This window comes from Penicillium samsonianum (assembly GCF_028829775.1).
Source record: "Penicillium samsonianum strain IBT 33392 chromosome Unknown utg000007l_segment0_segment0, whole genome shotgun sequence".
NCBI lineage: Eukaryota > Fungi > Ascomycota > Eurotiomycetes > Eurotiales > Aspergillaceae > Penicillium > Penicillium samsonianum.
Window position 1 is genome coordinate 4,405,364 of NW_026643265.1, and position 27,130 is coordinate 4,432,493.

The 27,130-nt window shown below is 50.0% G+C and overlaps 9 protein-coding genes across 9 annotated transcripts; 4 read left to right on the forward strand and 5 right to left on the reverse strand.

Moving 5' to 3' along the window:
- Positions 1-221: 221 nt before the first annotated feature.
- On the forward strand, positions 222-2,561 carry N7471_012537 (uncharacterized protein; the record flags this gene model as incomplete). The annotated part of the gene is made up of 1 exon (XM_057285256.1): positions 222-2,561. The coding sequence occupies one exon, from the start codon at positions 222-224 to the stop codon at positions 2,559-2,561; it is 2,340 nt and encodes a 779-aa protein (XP_057131522.1).
- An 871-nt stretch (positions 2,562-3,432) lies between these two features.
- N7471_012538 (uncharacterized protein) lies at positions 3,433-4,266 on the forward strand (the record flags this gene model as incomplete). Its single annotated transcript, XM_057285257.1, has 1 exon — positions 3,433-4,266. One exon carries the CDS (start codon positions 3,433-3,435, stop codon positions 4,264-4,266), a length of 834 nt encoding a protein of 277 aa, XP_057131523.1.
- A 64-nt stretch (positions 4,267-4,330) lies between these two features.
- Positions 4,331-5,805, forward strand: N7471_012539 (putative C2H2 finger domain protein; the record flags this gene model as incomplete). Its single annotated transcript, XM_057285258.1, has 3 exons — positions 4,331-4,598; positions 4,657-5,036; positions 5,095-5,805. The coding sequence occupies 3 exons, from the start codon at positions 4,331-4,333 to the stop codon at positions 5,803-5,805; spliced, it is 1,359 nt and encodes a 452-aa protein (XP_057131524.1).
- Positions 5,806-6,655: 850 nt separating this feature from the next.
- N7471_012540 (TMEM14 family protein) lies at positions 6,656-7,147 on the reverse strand (the record flags this gene model as incomplete). Its single annotated transcript, XM_057285259.1, has 2 exons — positions 6,656-6,976; positions 7,145-7,147. 2 exons carry the CDS (start codon positions 7,145-7,147, stop codon positions 6,656-6,658), a joined length of 324 nt encoding a protein of 107 aa, XP_057131525.1.
- A 336-nt stretch (positions 7,148-7,483) lies between these two features.
- On the reverse strand, positions 7,484-9,917 carry N7471_012541 (M28 family metallopeptidase; the record flags this gene model as incomplete). The annotated part of the gene is made up of 3 exons (XM_057285260.1): positions 7,484-7,540; positions 7,602-8,977; positions 9,026-9,917. The coding sequence occupies 3 exons, from the start codon at positions 9,915-9,917 to the stop codon at positions 7,484-7,486; spliced, it is 2,325 nt and encodes a 774-aa protein (XP_057131526.1).
- Positions 9,918-10,348: 431 nt separating this feature from the next.
- On the reverse strand, positions 10,349-12,090 carry N7471_012542 (RTC4 family protein; the record flags this gene model as incomplete). The annotated part of the gene is made up of 2 exons (XM_057285261.1): positions 10,349-10,604; positions 10,664-12,090. 2 exons carry the CDS (start codon positions 12,088-12,090, stop codon positions 10,349-10,351), a joined length of 1,683 nt encoding a protein of 560 aa, XP_057131527.1.
- A 2,112-nt stretch (positions 12,091-14,202) lies between these two features.
- Positions 14,203-17,600, reverse strand: N7471_012543 (TMCO4 family protein; the record flags this gene model as incomplete). Its single annotated transcript, XM_057285262.1, has 2 exons — positions 14,203-15,486; positions 15,540-17,600. 2 exons carry the CDS (start codon positions 17,598-17,600, stop codon positions 14,203-14,205), a joined length of 3,345 nt encoding a protein of 1,114 aa, XP_057131528.1.
- Positions 17,601-18,897: 1,297 nt separating this feature from the next.
- N7471_012544 (uncharacterized protein) lies at positions 18,898-20,751 on the forward strand (the record flags this gene model as incomplete). The annotated part of the gene is made up of 1 exon (XM_057285263.1): positions 18,898-20,751. The coding sequence occupies one exon, from the start codon at positions 18,898-18,900 to the stop codon at positions 20,749-20,751; it is 1,854 nt and encodes a 617-aa protein (XP_057131529.1).
- Positions 20,752-21,838: 1,087 nt separating this feature from the next.
- Positions 21,839-24,221, reverse strand: N7471_012545 (uncharacterized protein; the record flags this gene model as incomplete). Its single annotated transcript, XM_057285264.1, has 2 exons — positions 21,839-22,818; positions 22,898-24,221. The coding sequence occupies 2 exons, from the start codon at positions 24,219-24,221 to the stop codon at positions 21,839-21,841; spliced, it is 2,304 nt and encodes a 767-aa protein (XP_057131530.1).
- Positions 24,222-27,130: the final 2,909 nt, after the last annotated feature.

Sequence of the window (27,130 nt, forward strand, 5' to 3'; positions counted from 1 at the left end):
GTGCCTTGGGCCTTGGAACCGCGGAATTGCGCTGCGATTTACTGGCGTCTTGGCACCCGCAAGCGAACCAACGCTGACCATCTATACAGATTCTTTCTTGACATTCTTCGTTCTCCATTTGAGACCTGTGTTTTTTTCTTTTTTCTTTTTTCTCCTGTTTATTGAAACACTCATACCCCTCTTGTTCTTCTTTTTTCTCTTTTCTGTCCATTTGCGCCAAAATGGCCCCGATCCCAAGGGCCGATTTGGATGGGGACAATCCTTCTTCGGATATTGGTGACAGCCAGGACTCCCCGCTACGTCGTCAATTTTCTGAACCCTTCCGTCCCCAATCTACTTCCACCCAAATCTCTCAGTCCCCGGAGCCCATGCCTCGACGGCTCAAGTGTGACTGGTGTGGGAAGCTTTTGATGCTCCCAAATGACGCAGACATCTCCGAAGAAGATGTTCTGAATGATCATATCAACGAAGTTCACCCGAAATCTATCAGTTTTTCTGGGTATGATGGTGCCGACGATGGCGCTGAAGATCTGGCTGAAGACCTCGCTGAAGACCTCGCCGAAGATCTCGCCGAAGATGGCGCTGATGACACTTACGACGAGAATGGCGATCTCCAAGATGATGACGCCGTTGAACAAGACGAGTCCATATCCCAATCTGCCAAGCCCGAAGATGGCGAGGCCCAGGACGAAGAAGGCGAAGAGATCGCAGTGGAAATGACCACTGACGATAGCAATGGCACCCAGCAAACTGCAACCAAAGTCAATGTCAGCCAGATGCCCGAAACGAAACGCGACCTGTTGGACTGGCTTTCCAACCCGCGTACTGGATATCCCGAGGAGTACCGCCTCCGCGAGGCCCAGTGGCGACGACCAGATGTGAAAAAGCGACTCGATCGCTTCTGGAAAGTCCATGATGCCAACAAATTCTCCCCCAACTACGACCAGGAAGCCGCCAAGTGTGAATCTACTTGGGACAATGCTTTCCATGACCCTTCTAAACCCAGGAAGCGTGATGCTCCTGAACCAGCTCCTCACCCTGTTCCATACAAGAAGGCCAAAGTTGAAAAAGGTCAATTCCTCGAAGTACAGACTCATGAACTCGACGAACTTGTCACCATGCTCCGCAATCCCGAAAAATACACACCCGAAGAACTTTACGCACTCACACAGACCGCTGCCTTTGCTTTGAAGGCATTTCAAGATGAATACCTGGCCCTTGACGACCTTTACCTCAAGGCGCATCGACACAAGCGAGATGAACCCTCATATCAAACAAAGCGACATCAAATCCAGGGTCACAAGAAAAAGGGTGGAGCCCCTCTGGCTCATGTCAATGAGGACAAGCTTGACTTCGAGGAAAAGAAAGAGGCAATGCTCTATGGTTACAAACACAATTATTTCCCGGGCAACACACCACTTGTGCCCATCCGCACACAGCAGGATCCATTTGTGCAGGGAGGATTTGTCCCAACTCCCGCGCAAGCCAGAAAGATGATTGCTAAGAGCAAGGAGACTGGTGATCTTAACCCTGATGGGTGGGCAACCATGAAGAAACATGGCCTTGAATATCACCCTCAGATTTATGAACCTCGACGCGAGCCACTTGTTCCGAAAGTCACTCGGAAACGTAAGGCTGCAGAGGTTGAGGCACCAACCAAAACGACCGATACAGAAGAAACTCAAAATGAGAGTGCGGATGGTGATGAAACTGATGAAGATAACCACCCCGCAAAGCGGCGCACCCGAGGCCGCGGCGGCAAAACTGTCGTTGCCGAATCTACTCACTCTGACTCAAACTCTCGCAGAGGCTCTGGCCGGGGCCGTGGCCGCGGACGCGGCCGTGGGCTTGGTCGCCTTGGTTCCTCTCGGGCTACTTTCGAAGTCACCCCTGCCCCAACTCAGCCCGCATCTCGGGGCCGGGGTCGACGTGGCGCTAGCAGCCTGGCCTCCTCATCAATCCCTCCAGCAGAGACCTCCTTCCCGGCCGTCGAACCGATGGCTACCGAAAGCCCTGTCGAATCCACCCCGACATCGGCCAAGAAGGAGGCTCTCTCTGCTGAGGCGATTGAGGAGGCCAGGCGGCAGAAGATCGCCAATTCGAAGAACCCCAAGAGGACCAAGGCGATGCTCGATCACTGGGACCGGTTCAACCGGGAAGGACGGATTCGCAACCCAAAGCGATCCAAGGCCCAAATCGAGCAGGACCGGACCGTCGACGGCGCCGCCGACGAGGTCCCCAAGCCCACTGGCCCCGGCCGCCGCAAGCGGTCGCCCTCGCTGGCACCACTTGCTGGCAACCTCGCCCCTAAGGGGCCCACCGGCCTGCCCTCAATGGCAAGCGTACAGGCGCAGCAGCAGCAGCCCATGCCTCCCACCCTTCCCCCGATGGGGGTGGTGCCTCACTACGGCCCCGGCCCAGTGAACCCTTTCGCTGCTGCTGCTGCGCCTATGGCGCAACTGGGGCAACCCATGCCGCCCCAGTACGCCCCATTCCCGTACGTCCAGTACCACGGGATGGGTCCCCTCCCGGGTCATAACCCGCGGGACCCACGCCATTGAGGGCAGGCCGGCTTCGTCGAGGCAATCCTCGGTTCTCTCTCTCTCACTTTAGCGTTTATCTTACTTCATGTTCATCTCACTTTTCTTTTACGAGTGAGAGAGAGGGAACCAAGGATTGCCTCGACACCAACTGATCATTGCTTCCTGGCCCACCCCAGGGTTTGGAATGGGATCGCAGGGAATCGTCTTCGCCCCGGTTTATCTTGACTGCATGGTGCACGGCCCTCTTCGTGACTGGGCTGAGCCCGCGGTCGATAAACCGGGGTGGAGGTGGTTCCCTGTGGTCTCAGACCCCCCTGGGGTGTGGGCTGGGAATGCAAAGATCAGATACATTATTTTATTAAGGTACTGGTGCCCTGGCAGTGTCCGGACACTGCCAGGGCACCAGTACATGTATTCTAAGGCTCAAATTCAAGTTGTAAAAAAGTTCTTGTTCTCTATCTGATCTGTACGTCCTAGTTTGTAAATACTAGTTTCCAAGGCTATAGATTGTATTTTAGGATTGGTGCCTCGAGTATTAGCATTGTAGCTAGAAGGATAAGAGGAATTAGCCGCAAAATAGGGAATATAGAAAGGTGTAGAATCCGATGCAATAGAAATATAGAAAGTTGGACTATCGACTGCAACCGAGAAATAGATTAAATATTTATTTCTGTGTATAAAATCCTCATATTATAGACTACATGTATAGACTACTACTAGCATACTGTAGAGTGAACTCACTGGCGGTAATAGACTGCCGCACGGGTTCAGCTTCCGAGGTTCCAACGACAGAACTTGGGGGAAAAAACAATGTTTTGTGACTTGATCTTCTATGACAATCCTTATATCTCCTTGGCCTCTAAGTATTAATCAATACAAGTAGTCGAAAATGTCTGAATTCAATCAAAATGGATCTGACTACGACTCGGAGGGCCTACCTCCATCTGTTAGACGGTATCTATATCAAGGAAAGGAACACTTTTCCCAAATCATTAAGCTTGAGCGTGAACGTTATTGCCTTTCGACGCACCTCACTGAATTTATCATCTTTTCTATCAACGCTCCCACCTTCCAGCGAGACTTTCTTAACTCCACAACACCAATTCGGGGTATCCTTTTCACTTTCGACCCAACAACGAGTACATTGATCGTCAAGATGCTAAGTCATGGACACCATCAAGTGGCTAAAGCTTTCGATCAAGCCATCGAGGAGGTGCTTAGACCGATGGGGCTACACCGGGCAATTTTCACCTACGGCGAGGTAAACATTGACGTAGCCGGTATGACAAAACAGCCAGACTGGGGATGGGGCCCTAGAAGACCCCCTCGTGGCCACCCAAAGCGACCTACGGTAGTTCTCGAGGTTGCAATTTCGGAGACGAGAAAGAAACTGGAGCAAGATATGGCTTTGTGGCTCGACCCCAGCAGGGGTAACACTAACATCGCTATAGCCATTAAGGCAAGCAGAGCCAGACCAACCGTGACCGTTGACAAGTACGAGTGGGACCATGCCAATGGCCGGGTCCAAAACTCGCAGCATATTGAGGTGCGGGAGAGCGCAGAGGGAGACAAAGTCACAGTCTCCGGAGCCCCCCTACATATTCCATTTGACCTGCTGTTTCTGCGGAGTCCACAGTCTCCTAGAGAGACTGATTTACATATCGGAAATGAAGAGTTGAAAGAATTTGCACAATGGGTCTGGGATGCTCAGTTTGGGCAGTGAATTTGATTTAAGATCGGTATCACTCACGTGCCAACCACGTGACAAAGGCTTAGCCTCATCCATCATGGCAAGCTGGATCTGCGACACTCCTAAGCAAACCTCCCTCTCCTTTGCAACCCAACACACCTTTTCCGGTTTCAAGTTACTCTTTGTCTCCATCGACGCTACAATGGGTAAAAAAAGACGCGGTCCCTCTCTCGAGGAGCTCCTCGATCGCCCATGGTGCTACTACTGCGAACGGGACTTTGACGACCTGAAGATCCTCATTTCTCATCAGAAAGCTAAGCATTTCAAGTGTGACAACTGCAATCGCAGACTGAATACAGCCGGAGGTAAGTTGCATTTTATCTAGATAAGGTGGGCGCATATACTGATGACTTGTGCCGCTAGGTCTATCCGTGCACTTGAGCCAGGTCCATAAAGAGCAATTGACTCAGGTCCACAATGCGCTGCCGAACCGCATGGGCGTCGATATTGAAATCTTCGGCATGGAGGGTATCCCCGCTGATGTCCTCAAGGCCCACCAGCAGCGTGTCGCTTCACAATTTCAGCAGGCCGAGCTGGATCGCCAGCATGCGACAGGAAACCCTCCTACTGGCGCCTCTTCTGGCGGCCAGCCGGCGAAGAAGCCAAAGCTTGAACCTGTCTCAGATCTCAAGAAGCGACTGGCGGAACACAAGGCTAGGCGTGCGGAGGCCCTTGCCGGAGGTAGCAGTGGCGATGTGACACCCTCTAGTGCTGTTCAGGCTACGCCAACACCCGCTGGATACGTGAGTTTTATCCTGCTATTCAATGTGAAGTGACTTGAGAACTAACAATTATTACTAGGCGCAATCACCTCCGAGCGCAGCTACTCCGCAATACTCTTACCCTCAGCCCTACGGTGGCCCCCCCGCCGCTGTGACACCTCATTTCTCGCAGACTGGCAGTCCTGTCTATTCAAGTTACTCCCCGGTTGGTGGACAGCAGGTCCCTGGTGCCTCGCCTTACACTCCGACCGGATACCCCTCGCCATTCCCCGCGGGACTTCCTGCACAGCCACCAGTCTCCTATGGGGCTCCTCCTTTCCCCCAGCAACAACAACCACCATCCGATAACAGATTTATGGGCCTACCGGCCGCCTCAAACCTTCCCCAGCGTCCTGCTTTTGCTGTGCCTTCAGTCAACGCCCACGAAATGCAACAGATGCACATGGGACACGTCCCCCCCACCCCCGCAGCTTCGGGTTACTCTAATGGATCCAGCGCCCAACCAACCGAGAATGTCTCTACACCTGTTGACAATCAGATTCCAGGCGCAGCCAATGACGTCGTCTCCAAGACAGAGGGTAGCAGCAAACCCAAGAAAGAAAAGACTAAGCCCGCGATCCGAATGGTTTACAATGATGATACGCTTAGTCCGGAAGAGAAGATGGCGCAGCTACCTCGATATGCATACGTCCCAAACCAAAGCACGCAAACCGCCCTCAGCGAGCTCCCCGGCAACGCAATCGTGGGTGCCATTCAAGAGTCCGACACGGTGATCGATCCGGCGCATTAAGTTCTGCTTTGTTTTTTTTTTCCTGCTGCATTTGCAAGTGATGGAGTTACGGAACCCAGCTAAGTCGACACATCAAAACATCTAGTTACATATGAGCATTCTCCTGGCTGGATCTTTGGTTGTCATCAGTGGCCCTGATTCCAAATCCTAGTCTGGCGAGTCCTCCCCCGTCCCACCCATCTCGCTCCCGACAACCCCAGGAAACATTGATGGTGTTTGAGTTCGATGCTGCGAGACATTTTGAAAGACATTGAAGGAGAAAATCGAAAAACTCCCAAAAAAATCAACAAAATCCAAAAGAATGAAAGAATTGAGGGGCTCCCTTGAGCCGCTCGTTCGGGGAAGGGAGGCCCAGGTCTAAGCTATTGGCTCGCGAAAGTCACATCGACGAGCCTACGTACAGTACGTGCCTTGCCCTTTGATCCTCCCTCCTGACCCCCCTCTGGAGGTTTAACCCTGGCCTGGAGGAGTCTGTTTGATGTGAATGCCTAGACGGCAACATGATGCCATCTACGGTCGATGTAAGTTTTTAGCGTTTCTCTGGAGGTAGGAAATCCATCTCGGGCGTTTTGTCCTAGACTCTCATGGGTTTTTCGTTATCTACCAATACATGTTTGATCTTGGTGATCCTATCTGTACCTCGTATGCGTAGAGTACAAAAGTACTAGCACAGATATGCACAACATCCAACTAAAGCCAAAATGCAAATGGCTGATACATATGTAGTCATAGTACGTAGAGACTCAATTGATGTCCGAGTATAACTAAAACCGAACCAACACTTCAACATTGAACTACATTATCTCTCCCTCCAGCCTTTCCATTTCCATTCCCTTCCCAATCCAATATCTCATGCCCTCTTCTCCCTAAACGCAACCCCAAAAACAAAAAGCCCGTAAGTAGCCAGCACAGACAGAACCAGCGGAACAGGCTTCCCGCCCGTTTTGATCACGCGCGGGACAGAGCTTCCACCCAGCACGGCCGAGGCCAGGAGACCCAGTTCCTCACCGTAGGATTGGCCGGCGCGCAGACGCAGGAATGAGAGGAGGTAGACGAGGCCGACGGAGACGCCGGCGATGATTGAGGGGAGGGATCCGGTCCGTGAGTAGCCGATAATACCGCCCAGGCTGGTTAGGAGGGAGAGGGCTAGGGCAGAGGTTGTTGGTGGGGACTGGGTTTGTTTGTTAGTTTTGGGTTTTCTTTGTATGGGGAAGATGTAAGAGGTGGGTGGTAGGTGTGTTGGTAGTGGTTTGGATTTGGGGTTGGGGTTGGAGGGTCTGGTTGGGGTGGGTGGATTGGATTGGAGTCGTGGTGCGGGGATGTAGATCTGGGGACATACCATCTTGTATTTTTAAGACGGCTGTCTCTTCTTTTTGGGGGGTTTGAGGGATTATGGGTCAAGAGAAGAGGGTGAGATTAGGACAGACGTAAGTTACGCAGATGATGCTCGGTCATGTAATTGATTAGTCAGATTACGAAGTCTGGGGTAAATGTGCACGCATAATTTAATGCTGGGAGGAATATAATTATGTGTTGGGAACGGTTTACATGCCCGATTTCGACGTCGTACTCATGCGATTTGTTCATATTGATGCATCCGTGTATCTTCAAGACCAACTGTGCTGTGTGTCCAACGCTCTATCATACCGAGGTAAGAAAGGTGCTTACCAGCAGCCATTTACAGTAGCAACTTGGTCGCAGCCCCAATTCGTTCCTGGATGATGGAGCTCCATTTCTAGAAACATAAGTTAGCAAATGTACCCAAAGCAAAAAGGGCTCAGTAAATAAACACATACCTCGGCATTCTCCACGTCTCCAGCTTCAAGGCTCTCCACCAGTCCAGGGTAGGTAGCTCCGGAGTAACCAGTCCAAATGCCAGGGGCAAAGACGACATGCTTGAACCAGTCACGGCCATCCAGACCAGGCTGGTACAAGAAAGCCCGCTCAATGCCCTTGTACTTCGCATTGGTGACGCGAATTTGGAACCACAGTCTCACCTTCTTCCACCAGTGGTACCAAGGCACGTCCTCACCAAGCTGGGACTCCAGGTCGGTAGCATGGGCATCGAAAGCCTTTGCGGATTCCTGGAACTCAAGAATGGCCCTATCTAGAGGTGCGAAGTCGAAGTGGGTCTTCTCCGGGAGATTGTCCGCCGCAGGCTTAATGTGGTCCAGGTAGGATCCAAGGCCAAGTGAATAGTCGGTGGCGTTAAGCGCAAGAAGAGGAGACTCCACCAATTGTGCCGCTGCCAGAGCCCAGAGCTTTGTGCAAGCTAGGTGGTAAAGGAAGTCCTTGTCACCGTACTTCTCCATCCATGCGAAGCTGTCGTAGTTGGAGTGGTAGTGGTAGACCGGGTCATTCTTACCACGACCAAAGCCAAAGTCGAGACTGGCGACACCGGCGAAATCTTGGAAGGCAGTGAAGTCACTGCCGCTGCCCATCGTCGCGATCTTGCCATTCCAGACATCGCGGACTGTCTGGCCCCGCACGGTCTGGTTGGGGGACTGCACCAGAGCGGTGACATCGTTGATGACCTTGTTCAGGAGGGGACTGGCCCGAGGTCCGAAATCGGTGCCCGCGGCAGCCACATCGACATTCAGATAGGCGATGTTGGCCTTGGAGAGCCATGGGAGGTATTCTTCCACCCACTCAGTTGAGCCAAGAAGGCCGTACTCTTCGCCGTCCCAGCTGGCAAAGACAATGGTGCGCAATGGCTTCCATCCTGCCTTGAGCGCCTCGCCGAAGCTGCGGACGACTTCGTTCAAGGCAGCGGATCCACTGTTAGGGTCTCCTGCGCCACCGGCAATCCACGCGTCACGGTGGTTACCGAGAATAACGACCTCATCGGGGATGTGGCCTTTGATGGTACCGATGACGTTCCACAGTGGTGTTGTCACGTACTCCTGAAGGTTGTGGAGGTTAATCAACACATCCTTGGGAGATGGTCCGATGTTGTAATCCACACCCTTGTAGCCGAGGCCACCTCCCTGCCAAAACTCGTTGAAGTCCGACGCTTTGGGGCCGTGACCGTTGAGCGCCTTCAAGAACGGCAGAACCTCCTTGTACGAGATAGGGAGAGATGGGATCGAAGGGATAGATTTGTGCGGATCTTGTCGTTCACATCCAGGCTTAGATGCGTATCCCGGGGTTGTGGGGTCACCAGGGAGGATACCTTGTTCAAGTTAGCTTTGCAATGCCATTACTTTGGAAGAGCCCTTACTCAGGAATTGAGTGCTACCTCTCTGGATAGCACTGGGATTCCGTGCCGGTCCATTAGGATAGGCTTCATAGCCATTTTCCTCGGTAATTTCACCATCTTCCTGTGGATCACTGTAGATAACTACGCCGACCATTCCAAGCTCCTGTGCACGCTTCACCTTCAAACCACGGAAGATCATACCGTACTTGGCGATAGCAATCTTACCCTCCAAGGTGACATTGGCATTAACGAGGTCCTCAAAGTCCCTGTACGTGCCAAAGTTGACATACACATACTGTGCAGTCACATTGCCGGTAGCAGAATAGCCATGGAACACCGGAACACGGTCTGGCAGGCCGGAAGTAGGGTCCTCTTCGAGAACATCCTCCTCCAAAGTAGCTTCAAAGGTCACTTCGGTCTTATCACCGGACGTCTTCAAGAGGGCCAGGCGGTGCTCGAGCGGGTAGTTGATGTAAATGTCATACGCCGCGAGCTCGGTATCCTCCACGCCGAATTCCTTCCATTTTTCCAAAGTCCAGAGCGCCTGAGACAGATTCTTTCCTCCCAAGTGTGGTCCTGCGGTATAGTATTGGCTCCACTCTCGGGCCTTATCTGCGGAAGGCACATTGAGGAGGATCTGCTGGAGCTGGTCGTAAGGCAGACCGTAGCTCTCCGGCCACGCATCGTGGGGGATTGGATGGGCACCGGGGAGATAGGACCAAATGGAGCCGTGCTCTCGAGGCAGAATGGCGATGGGAAGTAGGAATAGAAGAGTCGCCACAGAAAGCAGAGCTGCAAGGGAGATAGTACACGCCCGTCGAACAGCATGGTGCGGATATCTATGCCGCTGAGGAGCGACATTGACCTCCAGCAGAGGTGTGGTCTCTGAAAAAGGCATGTCTTTCTCCCTCATCTTGTGTGACTGATGGAAGAGTGAAAATGCCAATGCTCGGGTGGAAAGCTTCTCCGCATTGTATCATCGACCGAGCGGATCACCTTATCGGCTGACAAAGCTACCCCTCACGGGCCAACCCGCTATCAAATTGCCTCTTTGGGCCAATGTTTATCTTCGATCTATAAGTTAATAGGGTTTTCTCACTAAATAATAACGACCATGCGCTGATAGGGTCTTCAATTGAGAATGGATATAAGTGGTATTCCAGTAAACATAAGACAAAACATGAGTGGTATCAAAATGGTTATCTATATACAGTCGCGCAAGATGATAAAACTGCATGACCCTTGAAACGGGGGCAAGAAGAGATAAAACATATGCGACAGCCAGAAACGAGACGGAAATAACATAGCGCTCATGGTATAAAATGTAAAGGAGTAAACCCACAATCATAATTCGACATCTTCCGGTATCGGGACAACATTGAGGTCTGGATTGACTCTGTCACCAATGTCCATACTCTCCCTCATAATCCGACGGGCATCTTCGTCGTTGACTTTCATGTCGTCCTTGACCATGAGCACAGCCAGCTCAGGCACAAGGACGGACTGTGTGTAGCCAGCTACGCCTGCCGTCTTGATAAGATCATCTGTTGTCGCCAGGCGACGTACAACCACCGAGAAACGACGGATGATTGACTCTAGTCTAGATTAAACACAAGTGTTAACGGAGTCTGACCAAGCAGGGGGTTATATGCCACATACATTCTGGTTGCACCCATGGTGCCATAATAACCACAGGTCATCGTCTCAAGCCTTTCGCCATCACTCACTCTCACACGGAAGTTTCTCGCTTTCCCTGGTGCGAAAGATGTACCAAGAATGTTTCGGTAATAAGAGAAAGCACCAGGGACAAGCAGTTTTTCGATTTCGGGGAAGTAGCTCTGAACACGCTCTTCAAACCCGTCCCAGTTAATTTTAGGGTACCCTCGCTCACGCCACAAGTCCATCGCACTGCGAAGTTTGTGTGATTCACAGAACATCACCTGCTCACGAATCCGTTGCTTCGGCTGTGCTTTGAACAGTTCTAGCGAAGCCCAGTCTACTTCCTTATGGCACATCGGGCACAGGGCTTGGCGGGGTGGTGATGGTTGGCGCTTCTCTTTCGCTGCGAGTTCCTCAAGCTGCGACATTTGCTCACAAGTGGAAGAAGATGGGGATGAGAGAGGTGAATCATCGTCAAGCAACATTGCTTCGCGTTCTTCCGCCGTTAACGGGCCGTGGGAGAAACTCGAATTTTCGATGTCCTTTGGCATTATAAAGGTCTCCTCCGGTTCTTTTGGGGCTTCCTCGACTGGCGACGGCTCTTTCGCTTTCTCGGTCGATGGTGCTGGGTAAGGTGGCCTGTTGAAGTATGAGGTCTTGGACGCATATTTTGTTGCGGCCCTTTGGCGCTTGTAGCTCTGGGAGGAGAAGAAAAACGGCTCGTCATCATCGGAGCCCGTCATAGCGCTGAGGGTTCGCACAAAATCGCGTTTGCGAGAGTATCCATTATGGGTTTGTGGACTACTGTATGCCCTATTGTTTCCTTCCGCAAGCTTCTTCTCCAAAGTCGTAGTCGTATAGTTCAGCTCTTTGCGACGTGGGGAAGCATCGCTGTCGCTAGCTTGCTCTTCATCAGAACTTAGAGGATCGGCATCGGTGTCGATATCGAACATTTTCTTGATGCTAGGTTGAGCAATGTTCGATTTTGGGTCTTTCGCTTCCTCTTCATCGGAGCTGAGAGGTGGAGAGCTAGGAGGCGGGGAGCTGAGAGGTTCGCTGTCTGTATCACCCTCTAGCTTGTTCTCGATGCTAGGTTGAGCGATGTCTGGCATGGGCTCTTCGACTTCCTCTTTGTCGGAACTTAAAGGTTCGGCATCTGTATCAATCCCCGCTCTTTTCTCAATGCTAGGCTGAGCAACATCCGGTTTGGAGCCTTCATCGGAGCTTAAAGGGTCGCCATCTGTATCAATCTCCGGCTTTGTCTCGACACTAGGTTGAAAGGTCTGCTTATTGATTCCCGTGGCTTCAATTTTCGCATCTTCAGATTCAGGTTTATTGAAATTGGACAAAAGATGCCTACGCGGAGCATTCCTCCTCGTCATACGATTAGACGCATAGCTGGAATCAGGTTTGGCCTGAGCCGCCATGGTGGACGGTGGCGGAGGATTTCAATTGTCAATCGTCAATCGTCAATCGTCGGCACCAATCGGGGGTCTGAAAGCTTGGAGTCAAAGAGAACCAGTCCGGGTTCATGTGAAGCGCGTTGCTCAGGCCGGGAGGGGGAATCGGGCTTGGGACGGGACAACGCGTTGTTGCGCGGTTTCAACTCTCCGCGCAATGGTGTCTGCGGTTCGGTTCGAGGTAAAATGTTGAATCGGTTTTGGATTGGTTTTTTGGTCTCGAAACAAAGAACACTCGGATTCGAGAAGCTGAGACAATGCGGACACCTGGCTACGGCGGGCTACAGCGGCATATCGGACAACGGGAATTTGATTGGTTGAACCGTCGCGTAGCTCGGGTTTTCATCCGGCAGAAAATCATTAGTGTAACATCTATGGATCTATGTTCTATCTACATATCAATCTATCATAATACTCCAAATATTGCATTTTATATGTACATTGAAAGGTCGTTTTGTAGGGATTATACTTTTCACCGTTATTCTTCGGTTTTCTGTTATGCATTTCCAATCATCCTTCTAGCTACAACATTAATAAGGGAAAAAAGACACTCAAAAAGACCCAAATGTTTTATCCAAAAAAACTAGAAGGGTCCGTGATGATATTAGAGTAGGCGGTGAGAGAGGCGGTGAATCAATATGCTGAACCAATCAAATGCGCGCTCCAAGTTTGTCCGTTATGCCGCTATTTGCCTCTGTACGTACTAGGTGCCACACTGAGGGGAAACAACTGTCCATTTTGCGATTTCTTTTTCTTCCTCTCCGATATGTAGATCAATCTCTCTGTGTCTGGATTTCGTAGGAATAGGAGATCAAAGAGGATAGTTTGAGAGGCTCCAGAGACTGATTTTATCGCCCATTTCGCTTTCCTTGATCTGGATATGTAAATCAGCTTCTCTATGAGGCACTGGATTCCGTAGGAACAGCAGGTCAAATGGGATATTTAGGGGGCTCTAGAGACTGTGACTTTGTCTCCCTCTGCGTTTTCCCACACCTCGATATGCTACGATTTTTGGGGCCGGCCATTAGTATAGTCCCACTCGTACCTGTCAACGGTCATGGTTGGTCTGGCTCTGCTTACCTTAACGGCTATAGCGATGTTAGTGTGACCCCTACTGGGGTTGAGCCACAAAGCCATATCTTGCTCCAGTCTCTTTCTCGTCTCCGAAATTGCAACTTCGAGAACTACCGTAGGTCGCTTTGGGTGGCCACGAGGGGGGTCTTCTAGGGCCCCATCCCCAGTCTGGCTGATTTGATATGCCATTGACATCGATGTTCACTCCGGTGTAAGGTAAAAATTGCCTTGTCAAGCCCTGTCGGTGTAAGTCAAATTCAAAGGTTATATACATGGAAAAGTCGTCTTGCACATTTTAAGCCGTTTTTACCGCCTGTATTCTACCTACAACACTAACAAGGGGAGAATATCTAAACAAAAGACATCCGAAAAGACATCCAAAAAGACATCCAAAAAGACATCCAAAAAGACATCCAAAAAGAGCACTAAACAGAGCACTTAACAGATCACTGAGAAGCCACTAAGAAGACGTGACAAGGCCGCATTTGCGGCCAACTATTCTTGCGCGCTATCAATGGCTTTGCTAGAAGCGTAGGCCACTTGCTGATGATCAGGGTATTTGATTAATAATTCGAGATCAACAGATATAACCTTGGAAGTCATAAAATGTTCTTTTCCCAAGTTCTGCCATCGCTGGAGTTCCAATCTCGGACGCTAGAGCCCTCTAGTTCACACGGGTAGATATTACATAGCAATGGCGTAACTCGGAAAGGTTACCTAGGTATACCTCCAAAGTTGACATGGTTATACGGTCCAACATATTACCTACATAGGTAAAAGAACAATCGCGTATAACTTAGGACCGTATCGTGATAATTGTTGAAGCTAGGGCTGCCTTTATACACAGATGGATGGGCATGGGCATATACACAATCAGATCATGGCTAAGCTAAACACGCATGTGTAAGCCATGCGCCTCATTAAGTCTCGGAAACCGAATCAATGGAAGAAAAGTATAAAGAGAAAGAGAAGAAAAGAAAGATGAGAAGAACCCCAGAGCCGACACTATTCGAACGTCATTGAGATCTCGCCATCCCGATGTCCCTGATCATGGTCCGCCCAGGCATTGGGCTCCATGGCCATAGCTCCGAGGGCACTGGTCCCAACCGTCGGCATTGTAGAGGCAGTTCTCAACTCTGGACGAGAGTGACGGTCGTCGTTTTTGGATCGTGGGGATTCATGGAATGATGTGTCAAACGTCATTTCCATATCTTCATGCTTCGGCGCGGGAGAGAATTCATTGGGCCCGTGAGGAGAATACTGTCCCGATGCTCGCGGGGGTAGCGAAGAAGTCCGAGGAACAGCTGGAAGTTCGGGCGTCTTGGGCCTCTTGGAGGTAGGGGGAGAGGGCTGGGCGGATGGTGGTTCTGACGGAGTGTTCAGGTCTAGCTTCATCAGAGGCATAGTTGACTCTAATTCTTTGATTTCGATCGCCTCGGAGTGCAACTCGGCTCGGATGGCCTCGATGTCGAAGAGGACAGTGCCGGGGCTGCTTTCGGGCTCGCTTGAATCGCGAGGGGCGGTGTTTTTGTCGACATCGTAGGTTTCCCATTTCTTCTTTTCGGCCATCTTGCCTCGCTTGAACAGGCCGAAGCGCTTCTTCTCTGGCTTTGCCTCTGCTTCTCGGCGAGCTTCATCAATCTCGCGAATCAACTCGCGCTGTCGTTCAGCGTGGTTATCTGGGTCTGGATCCTCGATTTCTGCAAACTCATCCTCAAGAACCTCCCAACCAACTTCCCTCAGAATTCGAGGCATAGCCGTACGGTAATCCATATGACCATTCACAAGCGAGGTAATATCAAAGTTTTCAATGCCCGGTATGCCTTCGACAGCTGCAAGGCCGGCCACTTTCATGATTCCACCACTCGTTGCCCGGAAGAGGTAGCCAAGGATCCAATCATTCGTAGCATAACCGTTCACAAATCGTCCAGACACCACACTCCGAGCCTTGAGGTATTCGTCTTTGTTCGCCACAACGGGCGAGCCAAATAGGTATACATTCTGAATTAGACCGTGGGCGCCCTTTTCGGCCAGCTCTTTCAAACAAGAAAAGATCACGCGCGCGCCGAGGGAGAAACCGAGCAATGTAATAGGCCGGTTGCCAAGATTACGCTCTCGCAAGGAATCGGCCATAACGAGGCCGGCTGAGTTTGCGCGTGCCAACGAAACGATCCAGGGATTGTCAATCAAGTATGCGAGTTTAGTCAGGACAAGTGGTAGTTGCAAAGATGCCATCAACGCCATTAGGACGGTGCTACCTAGTACTTGTTGCAGACCTTGTGTTAATGCCTAAAGAACCAGTTAGTCTATTTAACAATTACCACGTATCTTAAAAAGCTTACCTCTGTTGCCAGAATATTGATAGTGTCACCCATGCTTCGAAGCATCTCAGGCTCCCATAGCACGGAATAGATATCGCCCATAATCGGATCGACAGTACTGAAAGGTAAACGGACATCATCAACCTTGCCAGTCATCCAGCCAGAGACCGTCACAATCAGATTGACCTTCTTGTTATTATGAAGAGGTCGATATTCGAAGGTTTGAACTGCACCCATGCGTCGATGCGACGCCCTCATTCCAATGGTGCTTCCACCTAGAGTAGCACTAGAAGCGATCAAAGCTGTGCCGCCGGCTCCTCCCAGGAATGCACTGGTTCCAGAGATACCCACTGTAGTAAAACCAGCCGCAAGACCGGCTCCGATGACGGGTGCCAACAGTCCAGCGGAAAGGCCGATGACCAGTCCACCGCCGACCGTCGCTAAACCCATAATCATATATTTCCGTTTCAAGGCCATCTTGCGGCGCTTTTCCATGTGGTCTGACTCGTCCCAATTCTCCTTCTCTGCCTGTTCTTGCATTTCAAGGGAGTCTGTTACTCGCTTTTCGAACCGTGAGATCTGTAGCCATGTTACATCCAAAGCTGCGCCGACCCTTTCCAAAAGAGTTCGCGACCGAGCGTCGTATGCTGAATTTGCGATGAGCACAAGGAACAGGTCACAGAGGACAGTCCAGCGGAGATCAATATCTATGCGATCAGATGTTGGCATTTCAGAAGGCATCTTGACCTCCGGGGGCTCCTCGGTCTCGTGAGCCTCGTATGGCGGAGGGGGATCTAGTTCAGACGAATCTGTCTCTGCGGAGAGCCTAGATGAAGAGTCGAATTTCTGACTGGATGTAGAGGTTTTCGGTTCACTCTCTGCCATGGGGTTTTTGACCCGCGCATTCTGCATGAGTGGTCGAACCAGATCTTCTGGTTGCACCCCATGCTCCGCGAGCTGCTCAATCATAATCTGCTCTGCAGAATTGATATCCATATGAGCATAGACTCGCCCCATGATCGCCTGGCCCCATTTTCGCATGGCATCCGAGGCTTTCTGCATGGTTTTGCGCGTGGATTTGGTTGTGGCAATTGACGCCAGATCATGATTCATATTATGGATTGCCAACCTGACAACCCCCACATATGCGATCTTTTGAGTCTCGTTGAGAAGGTCTTTGGTAGCCTGGAGCTGGCTGATAGTATCTCGCAGTTCCTCGCCAACTAGACCAGCAGAGTTGCCGCCTGTCTCTCGGAAAAGGTAGTTTGTATCATCATCTAGACTTGTGGCAGACTGGGCATCTTCGTCAAGCTGCACCCGAGTATAACCCCTCCCTGCTCCTCCTAATCCTTGGTATACAGCCTCGTCGCCTTCTTCTTTGGCGCCACGAGCAATGAGTCTCCCATAGTCGTCATAGTAGTCGAATTCTCCAAGTGCAGGCATCGATGTCCATTCATCGGGCTCTGCGTCCGACTCTTCACTCTCAGGGTGATGTGCATCAGGTTGGGCGAGGCGCTGATGCGACCATTCCGACACTTGGGCATGTTTTTGCTTCGAAGTTGAGGTCCGAGGCTGAGCGGGAGCACTAGAAGCCTCCGAATACTCCGGGGGTGCAGGAGAAGTGTCCTGGGCCTCTGCGCCCTTGCCTCGCTCTTCTGTATTATTCGGATTGGCTGGCTCAGGGGCCCCGGATTCCAGCTTGCCCTGTGACAACTCTGGCTCCTTCTCCTTTTTCACAGCGTCACTATAGCCCGTCGAGCTCGCAGCCACATTCTGGATGTTTTGGCTGGCATTCTCTCCTTCGGGGGACTCGCTAGGGGTGGGGTCGGGTCGGCGTGCTCGAATGGGTAGACCAAAATCATCTACTTCATCTGATGCGGGGGGGTCTCGTTTAGCAGACCCTGCAGCGGGTTCGGATGCTACTGGCTGGGGCGCTGAACCCTCTGTCTCTTTTTCATTCTGATTTGTGGGGGAATCGCCCTTCGTCGATTGGGGCTCGTAGCGGGACGAATTGGTGGCGTTCGGCGGGGAGGGTATAGGATTATCGGAGGTGTCTACGGTGACACCCGAGTCTGCGGTCATGATTTCATGGACTGGAGGCTCTTGGGGGCCTTAAGGTGGTGTATCGAATCCCAGTTGTCCCTTGCGTCCTCACGTTCCTTCGCGATACCTTCGGGAGCTCACCCATCCGGCCTCACAATTGTTGCGTTGAGCTTTTGAGCTCTTACCTGGGCCTGTTTGTCTTATCACAAGTTTCCCACGTCCGATTGTGGGCCACTAGATGGTCATCGGACAGGCTTCAATCTCCGCAGATAACGGTGTGCCACGCGGCGAAAAAGGAGGGGCGGAGAGTACGGCGGAGAGATCAATTAGCCAGCACAGCAGCCACAACAAAGGACTTAAGTCAAGTTTGTAATTAAAGGAGTTTAAAGAATTATTGTAGAGAGAAACTTGAAAGTTTTGGGGGGGAGATTAGGCAAATAGCAAAAGGAACTGTTGAGGGACCGAAAGCGGAAATGCGCCCATCGGGTCGGATGCTAAATAAACAAGTCTGAATGAAAACAGTAGATACTTGAGATACTTGAATAACGCATACATTCTTTAGAATACTTTTGAATATTTTGATATTCTCTACTCTTCATTCTATAGGAAGGTTTCACATTTAACAGGTCAATGCTTGTGAGATCCACCTCGGAATAGCTGCATGTCTATTTCATACCACGTTTGTGGCTTATTGTATTTTGTTATACAAAGCATGAAAAAGCCCCTGAGTCGGAGATAACGGAACTTGGTAATTAGATTTGCCTTTCATTCCAGATCCCAGTTCTCATAATACGAGGTCACTGCCACCATGCTTCGCCTTGGGAGAAACCCCGGGTAAAGAGCAAGGATAGGATCTTTCACCGGCATCCGAAGACTCCGGTAGAGAATCTACCCTTTTGATACGGGCGAGACAGTCTTGATAAATAAATCCAGGGCAAAGAGCAGAGCGGAACGTGTTGATCAAAGTTTGAGGCAGTGCCGGCTACTTTTGCCCGGGACTTCATAGAACAAGGAAAAGTATGCGCTAGATCATTTCAAGTTGAAGATCGACTCCGCCCGTCCTCGTAGACCAACGAAAAGACGAGAAAGCATAGATTATGACGCCATGAATCGCGGGGATACAAACAGAGAACCCCCGGGGGTACAAATGCATATGTCAGACGTGAGTCACTTGATATGCAGTAGGCTTGCGGCTCTAGTCCTTGGCAAAGAGTAGCTTGGAGGTTATGATCGTTGGGGAAATCCACTTTGTCTTTTGATATGATCTAAAACAACTGCGCACTTCATCATGGCACAAGGTATGACTTGCCCTTTGAGAAGTTGAGAAATTCTACTAATGAGCTCCTTCTCTCTATCTAAAGGCTCACAGGCTTCCATTGTTAAGATCGCTGGCGCGGGGTTTCGGCTCTCACTGCTCCTCAATGCTGCCGCTTGTCAACTCGCTCAGTCCAGACTGGAGATTCATAGCATCGCCAAGGGAATCTCGCTTTTCGCTCTGGCGCTCAAACATGTTGGGCAGATTGAGGGCACCAATGTGGACCAGTCTCCAGAGGCAACAGAGAAGGCATGGGAGATCGCCGGACAAGGCCAGATGATATTCGTCGAAATCGAACACATGCTGGACAAGCTGAAGGCAACCGATAGAGACAATGATCTTATGAGGATCCCACTGCAAGAGAGACTCAAATGGTGTTTCCGGAAGCAGCATGTCACTTATCTGCTAGCCCAGTTGGAATCTCTCAAGCTTAGCCTGATTGTGATGCTACAAACTCTACAACTTGGAACCGTTATCATATCCAACGTTGATGAGGGGATTGATACAGATTCCCTTACATCGACCGCCGAAGACGCCATTGCCCAGGAGAAAGCGGAATGTCAGAACATGATCATCGTCCGATATTGGTCTTTCAAGCGCCTCGATCGATTGTGGGATCTTGTGGAACAGGAACATTTGGATGCCGCCAATGACCCGACAAACCAGAGGATCAGTTCCAATTACTCGTCCAACACGATATCGGCATCAGCATCGAAGCCATTCGCTGCCGCAATCAGACGCTCCGATCCGACAAGACTGCCCATTATTACTTTTGGAGACAGTGACATGGGACTGGGTGATATGGAAAGATCCCCGAAGGATATGGTGCAACTATCTGAGAGCACATTGAACCGGCTGCTTTCACTCTGGGTGCCTTTGATTGACCCTTCGAAACTTCACCACGCCGGCAAAGGCTTCAACACGTCCAACAAGCGAGTCCAACCTCGAGTCTACGTCTCTTCGGACACCGAAGAAGATGATACCGAGGAGCTAGACTTTGACAGTCACGACATCCGAGGTTACTACCTCGAAGGATCAACAGTGGACTGGAGAGACCCTCATTCACAAGAGGCCCGGCAACATGCAGCAGAGCTGCGCCGAAAGTACTCCAGCTACCAGGCTCACGTGGAAAGCGAACCAGAGCCGGATGAATATCTCAAGCATCGAGATAACCCTCGCAGCGACTCCAGAGTCATCGACTCAAGTGACGAGGGCGAGCAAAGATCGGACACTCTTCGGCCCTCACACAGTACCAACCCCATGCATGGCCGCCGTTTCCATTCCAACAGCCTCTCATCCAGATATCCTCCGGGTCACAGCAATCCCGACAGCAGACACCCCGCATACCCAAGCGGCAGCTTCCCGCCCCCAAACCATGCTCTACCCCGTCCTCCACCACTACCTTCACACACACAGCCAGGTCCTCCCCAGCAGTCATACAAATACTACCCAAACCAAGACTACACCACAGCCCCCCGATCCATCCCAATGAATATAAACCAACCCAACAACCCAGCCATCACCATTCCCAATACCAATCCCTCTCCCAGAGGCTCATCGCCAAACCAAGTCCACTTCGAGCCTCCCCGGGCCAGAAACCAGGCATACAGCAATATCCCCAACAGCAACAACAACCTCCAACCCCGTCACCATCCATCCGCATACCCGCTTTCCTCCTCATCCCCCGAGTCTAGCTTCCGAGTCTCGCCGCCTCGCTCGGATCAACGGTCCCCGTCGTCGCACCCACGCCGATCCTCGCGCGAAGATGCCAAGGATCGACATAAGGCATTGACTCGTAATGCTACAAGGGGGCTGGTGGGGATCGGGGCTATTGCTGGGTTTATGGATGCGCTAGAGGCATTTTCGATCCTGTGATTTGCATTGATTTACTTTTACGCCTTTCCTTTGGTTCAGTGTACTGGGCTTATTGGTTTTTCCGGAGGAGTTGAATAGACCAAGTGGTTGGTCCTGGTTTCGGTTGGCTTTTGATATCCATGTTCCATCTATGCAATGAATTAACGAACCTGTTTTGACTGAGACTATTTGCGCAAACTATGATTAACGATTGGTCTATGCATTATTACATGTGATTGATGTCTATCCATGGGTTCATCCATGGGTTCGGATCCTTCATAGATCCCGCTCCACGAGTGACTTATACAGCACATTCCTATAAATTAAAACCCTGATAAATAGCGAAAAAAATCATTACATCGAAATACAATAACAGCGATGCATTCACAATTTAATCCAAGAACCTCCAAGACCTATCCTCTTTCCACATCAAATTCGGGTTCGGCTTCGGCCCGAATCAGCCCGAATACAAGGAGTACAAGACACAAGCCAATGCCATCAAAATCCTCTACAACATACCAATGCAACATAACAACATAATACCCTGTATGTTGTAGTGCAGATGAAGGAAATAACATCCAAGATCCTGGATAAATCCACATCAGACCCATGTTCAATACATCAAGGATCCTCGACGGTTCCATCGCGGAAGTTCCGATCCTCCCGAGCCTCCGACAGCGCTTTGCGAATATATTTGTTCGGGCTAAATGGGAGATTAATGTCCGTTACTTTGTAGGTGTTGGAATATTCTCTCTTGTTGGGGGTTTCTTCTTTTCCTCTTTTCTTTTCGTCTTGGTGACTTGACTGTGTGGGTTTTGTTGCGCGCTGATGGGTATGAGCCTTCCAAGTTCTATACTCCCCATCTATCAGGCTTGAGTTATTGTGCTGAGCTCTATCTTTTTGGAGCTTCTTGGAGCTTCTTGGATCTTGTTCTCGTGTACTGGTAAGTATAACAAGATTCCTGCTGATATGACTACGGTATATCGGTTTAAAATATTAACAAGTTGATATGTATATACAGTTCATGCCTATGATCTATGACATTACATAGACTCTCATCCACATGTGCACCCATCCCAGCGTTCACCCCAGGGTTCTCATCTCCGTCTCAAAACTCAGGCAAAGGCTGCACCCCAAAAATACTCCCATCAGGAAGCCACCCGTCCAACTCCATGCCCGCCCTAGCCATATGCTGCCCAGCAGCACTAACCGGAATCCTCTGCGGCTCATATGAAAACTGAGGCGGCAACGCCGCCTGCCCATGCGTCACCGAAGGCTGATACCCTGCTGCGCTCATGGGGTAGAAATGCGGGTTATGCCCGCCGTCCATGGCCCACATACCCGCACCACCCATCGCTACGTACCCGTCGCGCATGCTGTCTATTGCCGGTGGCATTTGGGGCATAGGGACGGGGAATGAGTCCACCATCGTTGATGGGACTTGGTTCAAGTGTGTGTCTTGGCCCTGGTTTTGGCTTTGGCCTTGGCTAGGGTGTGACGCTGGACCTGAGATCGATTCTGCAGTCCCGGTTGACGGACTCCCCGATACGATCCTAGAACCAACTTCTATCCCTCCACTCTGCCGCCTCTCCAGCCGCTCATACCAATCCCGACCCTTAACGCCCACGACATGATACCACCGACCGGGGATATGGTATTTGCCCCCGGCACTGGCTTCGCTTAGCTTGTTGGCTAGGGCATCGAGGTAGAAGGCCACGTTCACGGCCTGCGGCGTGACGACTTCCCCGAAAGCACCAGTACGCACGGAGAAGTGGATCTTCAGCAGAGATGTCACGGCCATCCCGAACCGGGTGTACATGAGATTCGGGAGTTTACGCATCGTGTCCGTGCTGCAGGTCAGCACGGCGTCCAGCAGCTCGTGTGCGGCGTTCATCCATTTCACCTTGATGTCGATGCGGATTGCACTGAGTGGGGCGTCTGGTGCTTCGCTGCCGCTGTTGTTTTCTCCGTCGAGGGTCGGCAGCGTGAAATATCGTCGCTTAATTGCGTCTGGGTCGCGGTAGCCTTCTCCTACGCCGAGTTCGTACATCGCCAGTGCTGTGGAGCGGTATTCGAGAATCATGGGGACTGGTTTGATAAAGTCGGTTAGTATTGGGTGGTTTTTGGATGCATCGTGACACAAAGCGAGAGGACTGCCGTTTCTTACTGGTGAGCATTTCTGATGGGATGTTCTTCTTCCACGTTTCGAGCCGCTTGTCGAACCACCGTAGCACAGCTTGGACGCGCGACTCGGTTAGGGGCGATGTGGTACTGGTGTCGTCCAGACCGAATGAGGACATTGCTTCATCGGTTATTCGTTGGAGCTCGAACCATATCGCCACATGTTGATCTGTTCGATGTGGCGACTTTTCTAGGTGGCTGAGACACTCACTCATCCAGTCGTTGAACTGGAGTAGATTTGGGCGACGGGTTTTCATCGCAACACTCGCACCGAGATGGTAGCAGCCGAGGACTGCTCTCGCCTGCTCAGCCAGCAGCTCGTCATGCCTGCTGCTCTTGCGATCGGACTTTTTCGAGACGCGACGTTTATTTGCTAACCCAATTTCTAGGGCCATCGTCGACGCGATGTGCGTGTACTGATAATGCTGCAGCTTCAATGGCGAGGCGGGCGGGAGATAGAATATGATCATCAACAGTAGCGCTTGCACTAACTCTAGTGACTTTTCGCCCTCGATGAAGAACCGCTCTGAATAGAGGCGGACCATCTCGCGGTTCAGCACGGCTGCCAGGCCTGCATCGACGGAGATGGATGTTGCGGCAATGACGGAGAGAAAGAGGACTGGCTTTGTTTGTCGCAGTTGAGCTGCCGTGGTGTTTGAAGGCAAAACGATCAATGGAAAGAAGAATGCGAGTTCGTGAATGAAATACGCCACCAATTGCTCCGCATCTTCAAGAGAGAGAATCCCCCGATCGATCACGTCGTGGGCGGGAGGAAGCTTCTCCTGCTCCGACACAAAGCCAGCTGGCATACCCGCAAAAGTTGGCGGCGCCGAAAAGCCACCACTATCATGCCCGCCGGGGTGCGGGGTATTCAGCAATTCAGGGGAATAATCCATATAACGAACATCCTCGGACGAATGAGCCGAATGGTCGCGCAAGGCGAGACTGCTCTTAAAATCAGCATCGGCCGAATCATGGTCCTGGACATCATCCACATCGCTGTCATCGCTGGAATCCGGTTCTTCTTCTTCCGGGATGCGATTTTTCAACAGCGAACGCATCACCCGCATCTCTTTCTCGAGCTGGGCGACGCGCGAATCCGTCCGTTTCCGGGGCCGCCTTCTCTGCGGCGCCACGAAGACGCAGGATCGCTTGCCCTTAGCACATCGCTGACATTGATTAGGTGTGGATGGGCTGGGGAGACAGCGGACTTTGAGACTTCGGCAAGACTCGCAAGATCTATTTAACTGCTGGGCAGCTGATCCTTGGAGGGTGCTTGATTCGCCTTGGGGTGTGGAGGTCTCTGACATATTCACATACACACACACGCCCGAAACTGGCAGGGATTGAGAGTTTGGTGGTTGGTTCCCATAAATTATGAGTCAACCTCAATGGTACGTCCGAGTAACGATGGTTAACGTGTATATCGAGTCATTGTATCGAGTGAAAATCGTGCAATGGGGGGAACTGACATGAAAGCCGAATCAACAAAAAGTGTCTGATAGATTTCGATGTCAGACCCCACAAGGATGTGAATAAGAAATTTATCATGTGAAAGCTAGAAAATTAATCGAAGCTTAAAGCAAAAAGATGCTAAAGCGTTCAGGGAAGGCTAGAAGCCCTGGAGAAGTGGAGAGGGTAAGAATCCCTGTCTCTCCCACGCTATGTCCGGTTTAGCCCAATTCAGTTTGGGATAGATAGAAGGTAAAATACATATATAAGTATGTATTGAAGTAATCTTACATGTACTAGTATACATCAGATCTCGGACCGAGATGGCTGTCCCTTCTATTTTGGTGCTTACTCCTTGCCGCTTTTGGATCAGTAAAACTGAGTACAGGGTATCAAATACGTTGCACTCTTGGACGTTGTCCTCTAGCTGGGAGAACAAATGCATAGTGCGAATTTATTGGGATTACTATTCCGGCTATACCTCTATCTAAAACTTCTTGAAGAATATATTAACCCTAATTGAATGGTTTGTAAACCTAATTTAGTGTCTGATTCTGATTTGTACGCATACAATCTTAGTATAACTGACTCCCACGCTACCCATAAAGGTATTGATAGATTTTGAAGAAAACAAGGGGAAGCATATTTGATCCTTGCTCTTACCATGAGAGACAAAATAGTTCATAAGCTCTATATCGGATGCAATCGCCGAATTTGATATATTCTGTCCTAATTTGCGAGGCATTTAAGCATTATTGACTAGTTATGTAGTTAGTAAACTATTTCCTATCTTGGTAACTAAATCGCACAGCGCCTTAGCGCGGTTTTGGCTCAATTGCGTAGATATAAACGAGCAGATCTTTTCACACACAACAAAGCTAAATAGAGGGGTCAGGGATGTGGCGGGTTGTAGAGCGTGTCTTACCGATAGTTGAGAGGTTTTTAAAGTATTATATTATGCATGGCTGTTTATGGGCATCTAGTACCCACAACGTCGATGCTTAAGGGCGTTATTTTTATCTTCGCTCTGTATTAAACACAAAATAGTCGGTAACAGATGCTAGGTTGAGGCTTCCAGGTCATTGAGGGCCCACACCAGGACAGGACCCTTCCGTTAACAGGGCCATAACATAGATTTTCTTAAACCTCGAGATAGTTAGGGAGGAGGTAAAAAAATGTATATAGTGCAAAGGAAATATATTTTATTTAGTATTATTAGCTCTAGTAGGGAATGTTAAGCGTACTAAAAGAAACAAATCTATGTTGATATAATATATGCAATCATTATGTATAGTGTTTCTGAATGATGCTTATTCCTTCATATTATTAGATATCTAGGATTATTAGTCCCAGTATTAAACCAATTGGGCCAGAATTATATCATATCTGAGTACTATTACTCCGTACTCCTCCCTTAACTTGTTCGAGAGTCGAGAAAATTCATGTTATGGCTATATTGTACCTAAGTATATTTTGTATGTATAAACCATACAAAAGATACCTAAGATACCTAATATTTTGTTTAGGACCCCTGAAATACTCGACCCTAATAAAGCGGCACCCCAATCGGGAAAATCTAAAATCCGGTACTCCGTACATACAGATACATATGTGTGATCTAGGATTATTGTTTCACGGTGGCTGGCTCAGGGAGGAAATAGGCACCAGCGTGGATATTATTGTAATAAATTGACTTGTAAATGCAACCGAATGAAGATTGAAAGCCTAAAGCTAAACATAGCGAATCATTATTCCACTACATCTCCACTGAAAAGCCATTGGCATCGGCAGTCCATTATTGGCCTATCGAAAGTGCCCGACGGTTAGGGCCGATTGCCCCAATCGGTTCATGCGCCTTTTATTCTCGCTATAGCTTCCTATTTGTGGAGATGAGGGAAATAAATGTCAATTCCAACTTTGGGATATATAAAGATAGCTTGGCTACTCCATACTCCATAGTCGTATGATTTTTCACTACGTAAGAGTGTGTATCAAAAATTGGAAAATCTCACCGGCCAGTTCCCAGAATACCTCGGTGAAATAATAGCGCATGGCAATATCCACTTAACAACCCGTTATAGTCTCATTGGGATATAGATCGTCTTCATGAAAGAGTATAAAAAATAGCCATTGAACCATATCTGCGTATCGGCATGCATGTCTCAGTTGTTGTTCACTCCACAATGAGCGCATATTCGGCTTCCAGTTGGGGAGGTTACTACTTATGCCAAGCCAGGGCACCCGCACATATTGACACTACCACAAATTAAGTGGATGAGCTAGAAGACAACTCGTATAAGCATGTGATAGAGGATACAGCTAGTCTCCCCTCGGCCCTGATTTTCTCGGTATACCGGACAAGTGGGCCTATGGAACATTCGAGCGAAAAATGTGTTCTTTGGCATGTGGTATGTATTTTGTAGAGTTAGATGTAGATTTGATGCTGTAGGACGCGATTTCCGAGGCCAATCAGTCAATTGCATGCATACTATATCAATGCTGGTCCATTGAGGAGATTTATGCGGTTCTTCTGCTTGTTATCTATAAGTTGCGAACTAATCCGTAGATTTGATCTCTCGTGTCCACTTCTGTGTCTTGACAAGCATTTTAGCGCGCAAGGTTTCTTAACGGCAATGTCCGTGATTGATGGAATAGACGGGCACATCTCCGAATATCTTTAGGCCCTGCTTTTGTAACTAGCTCGCCTCTTTCCCCTGCAATTCCCCACGGGTATAACATTCTCCTAAACGGTGTAAATGTGAAAATG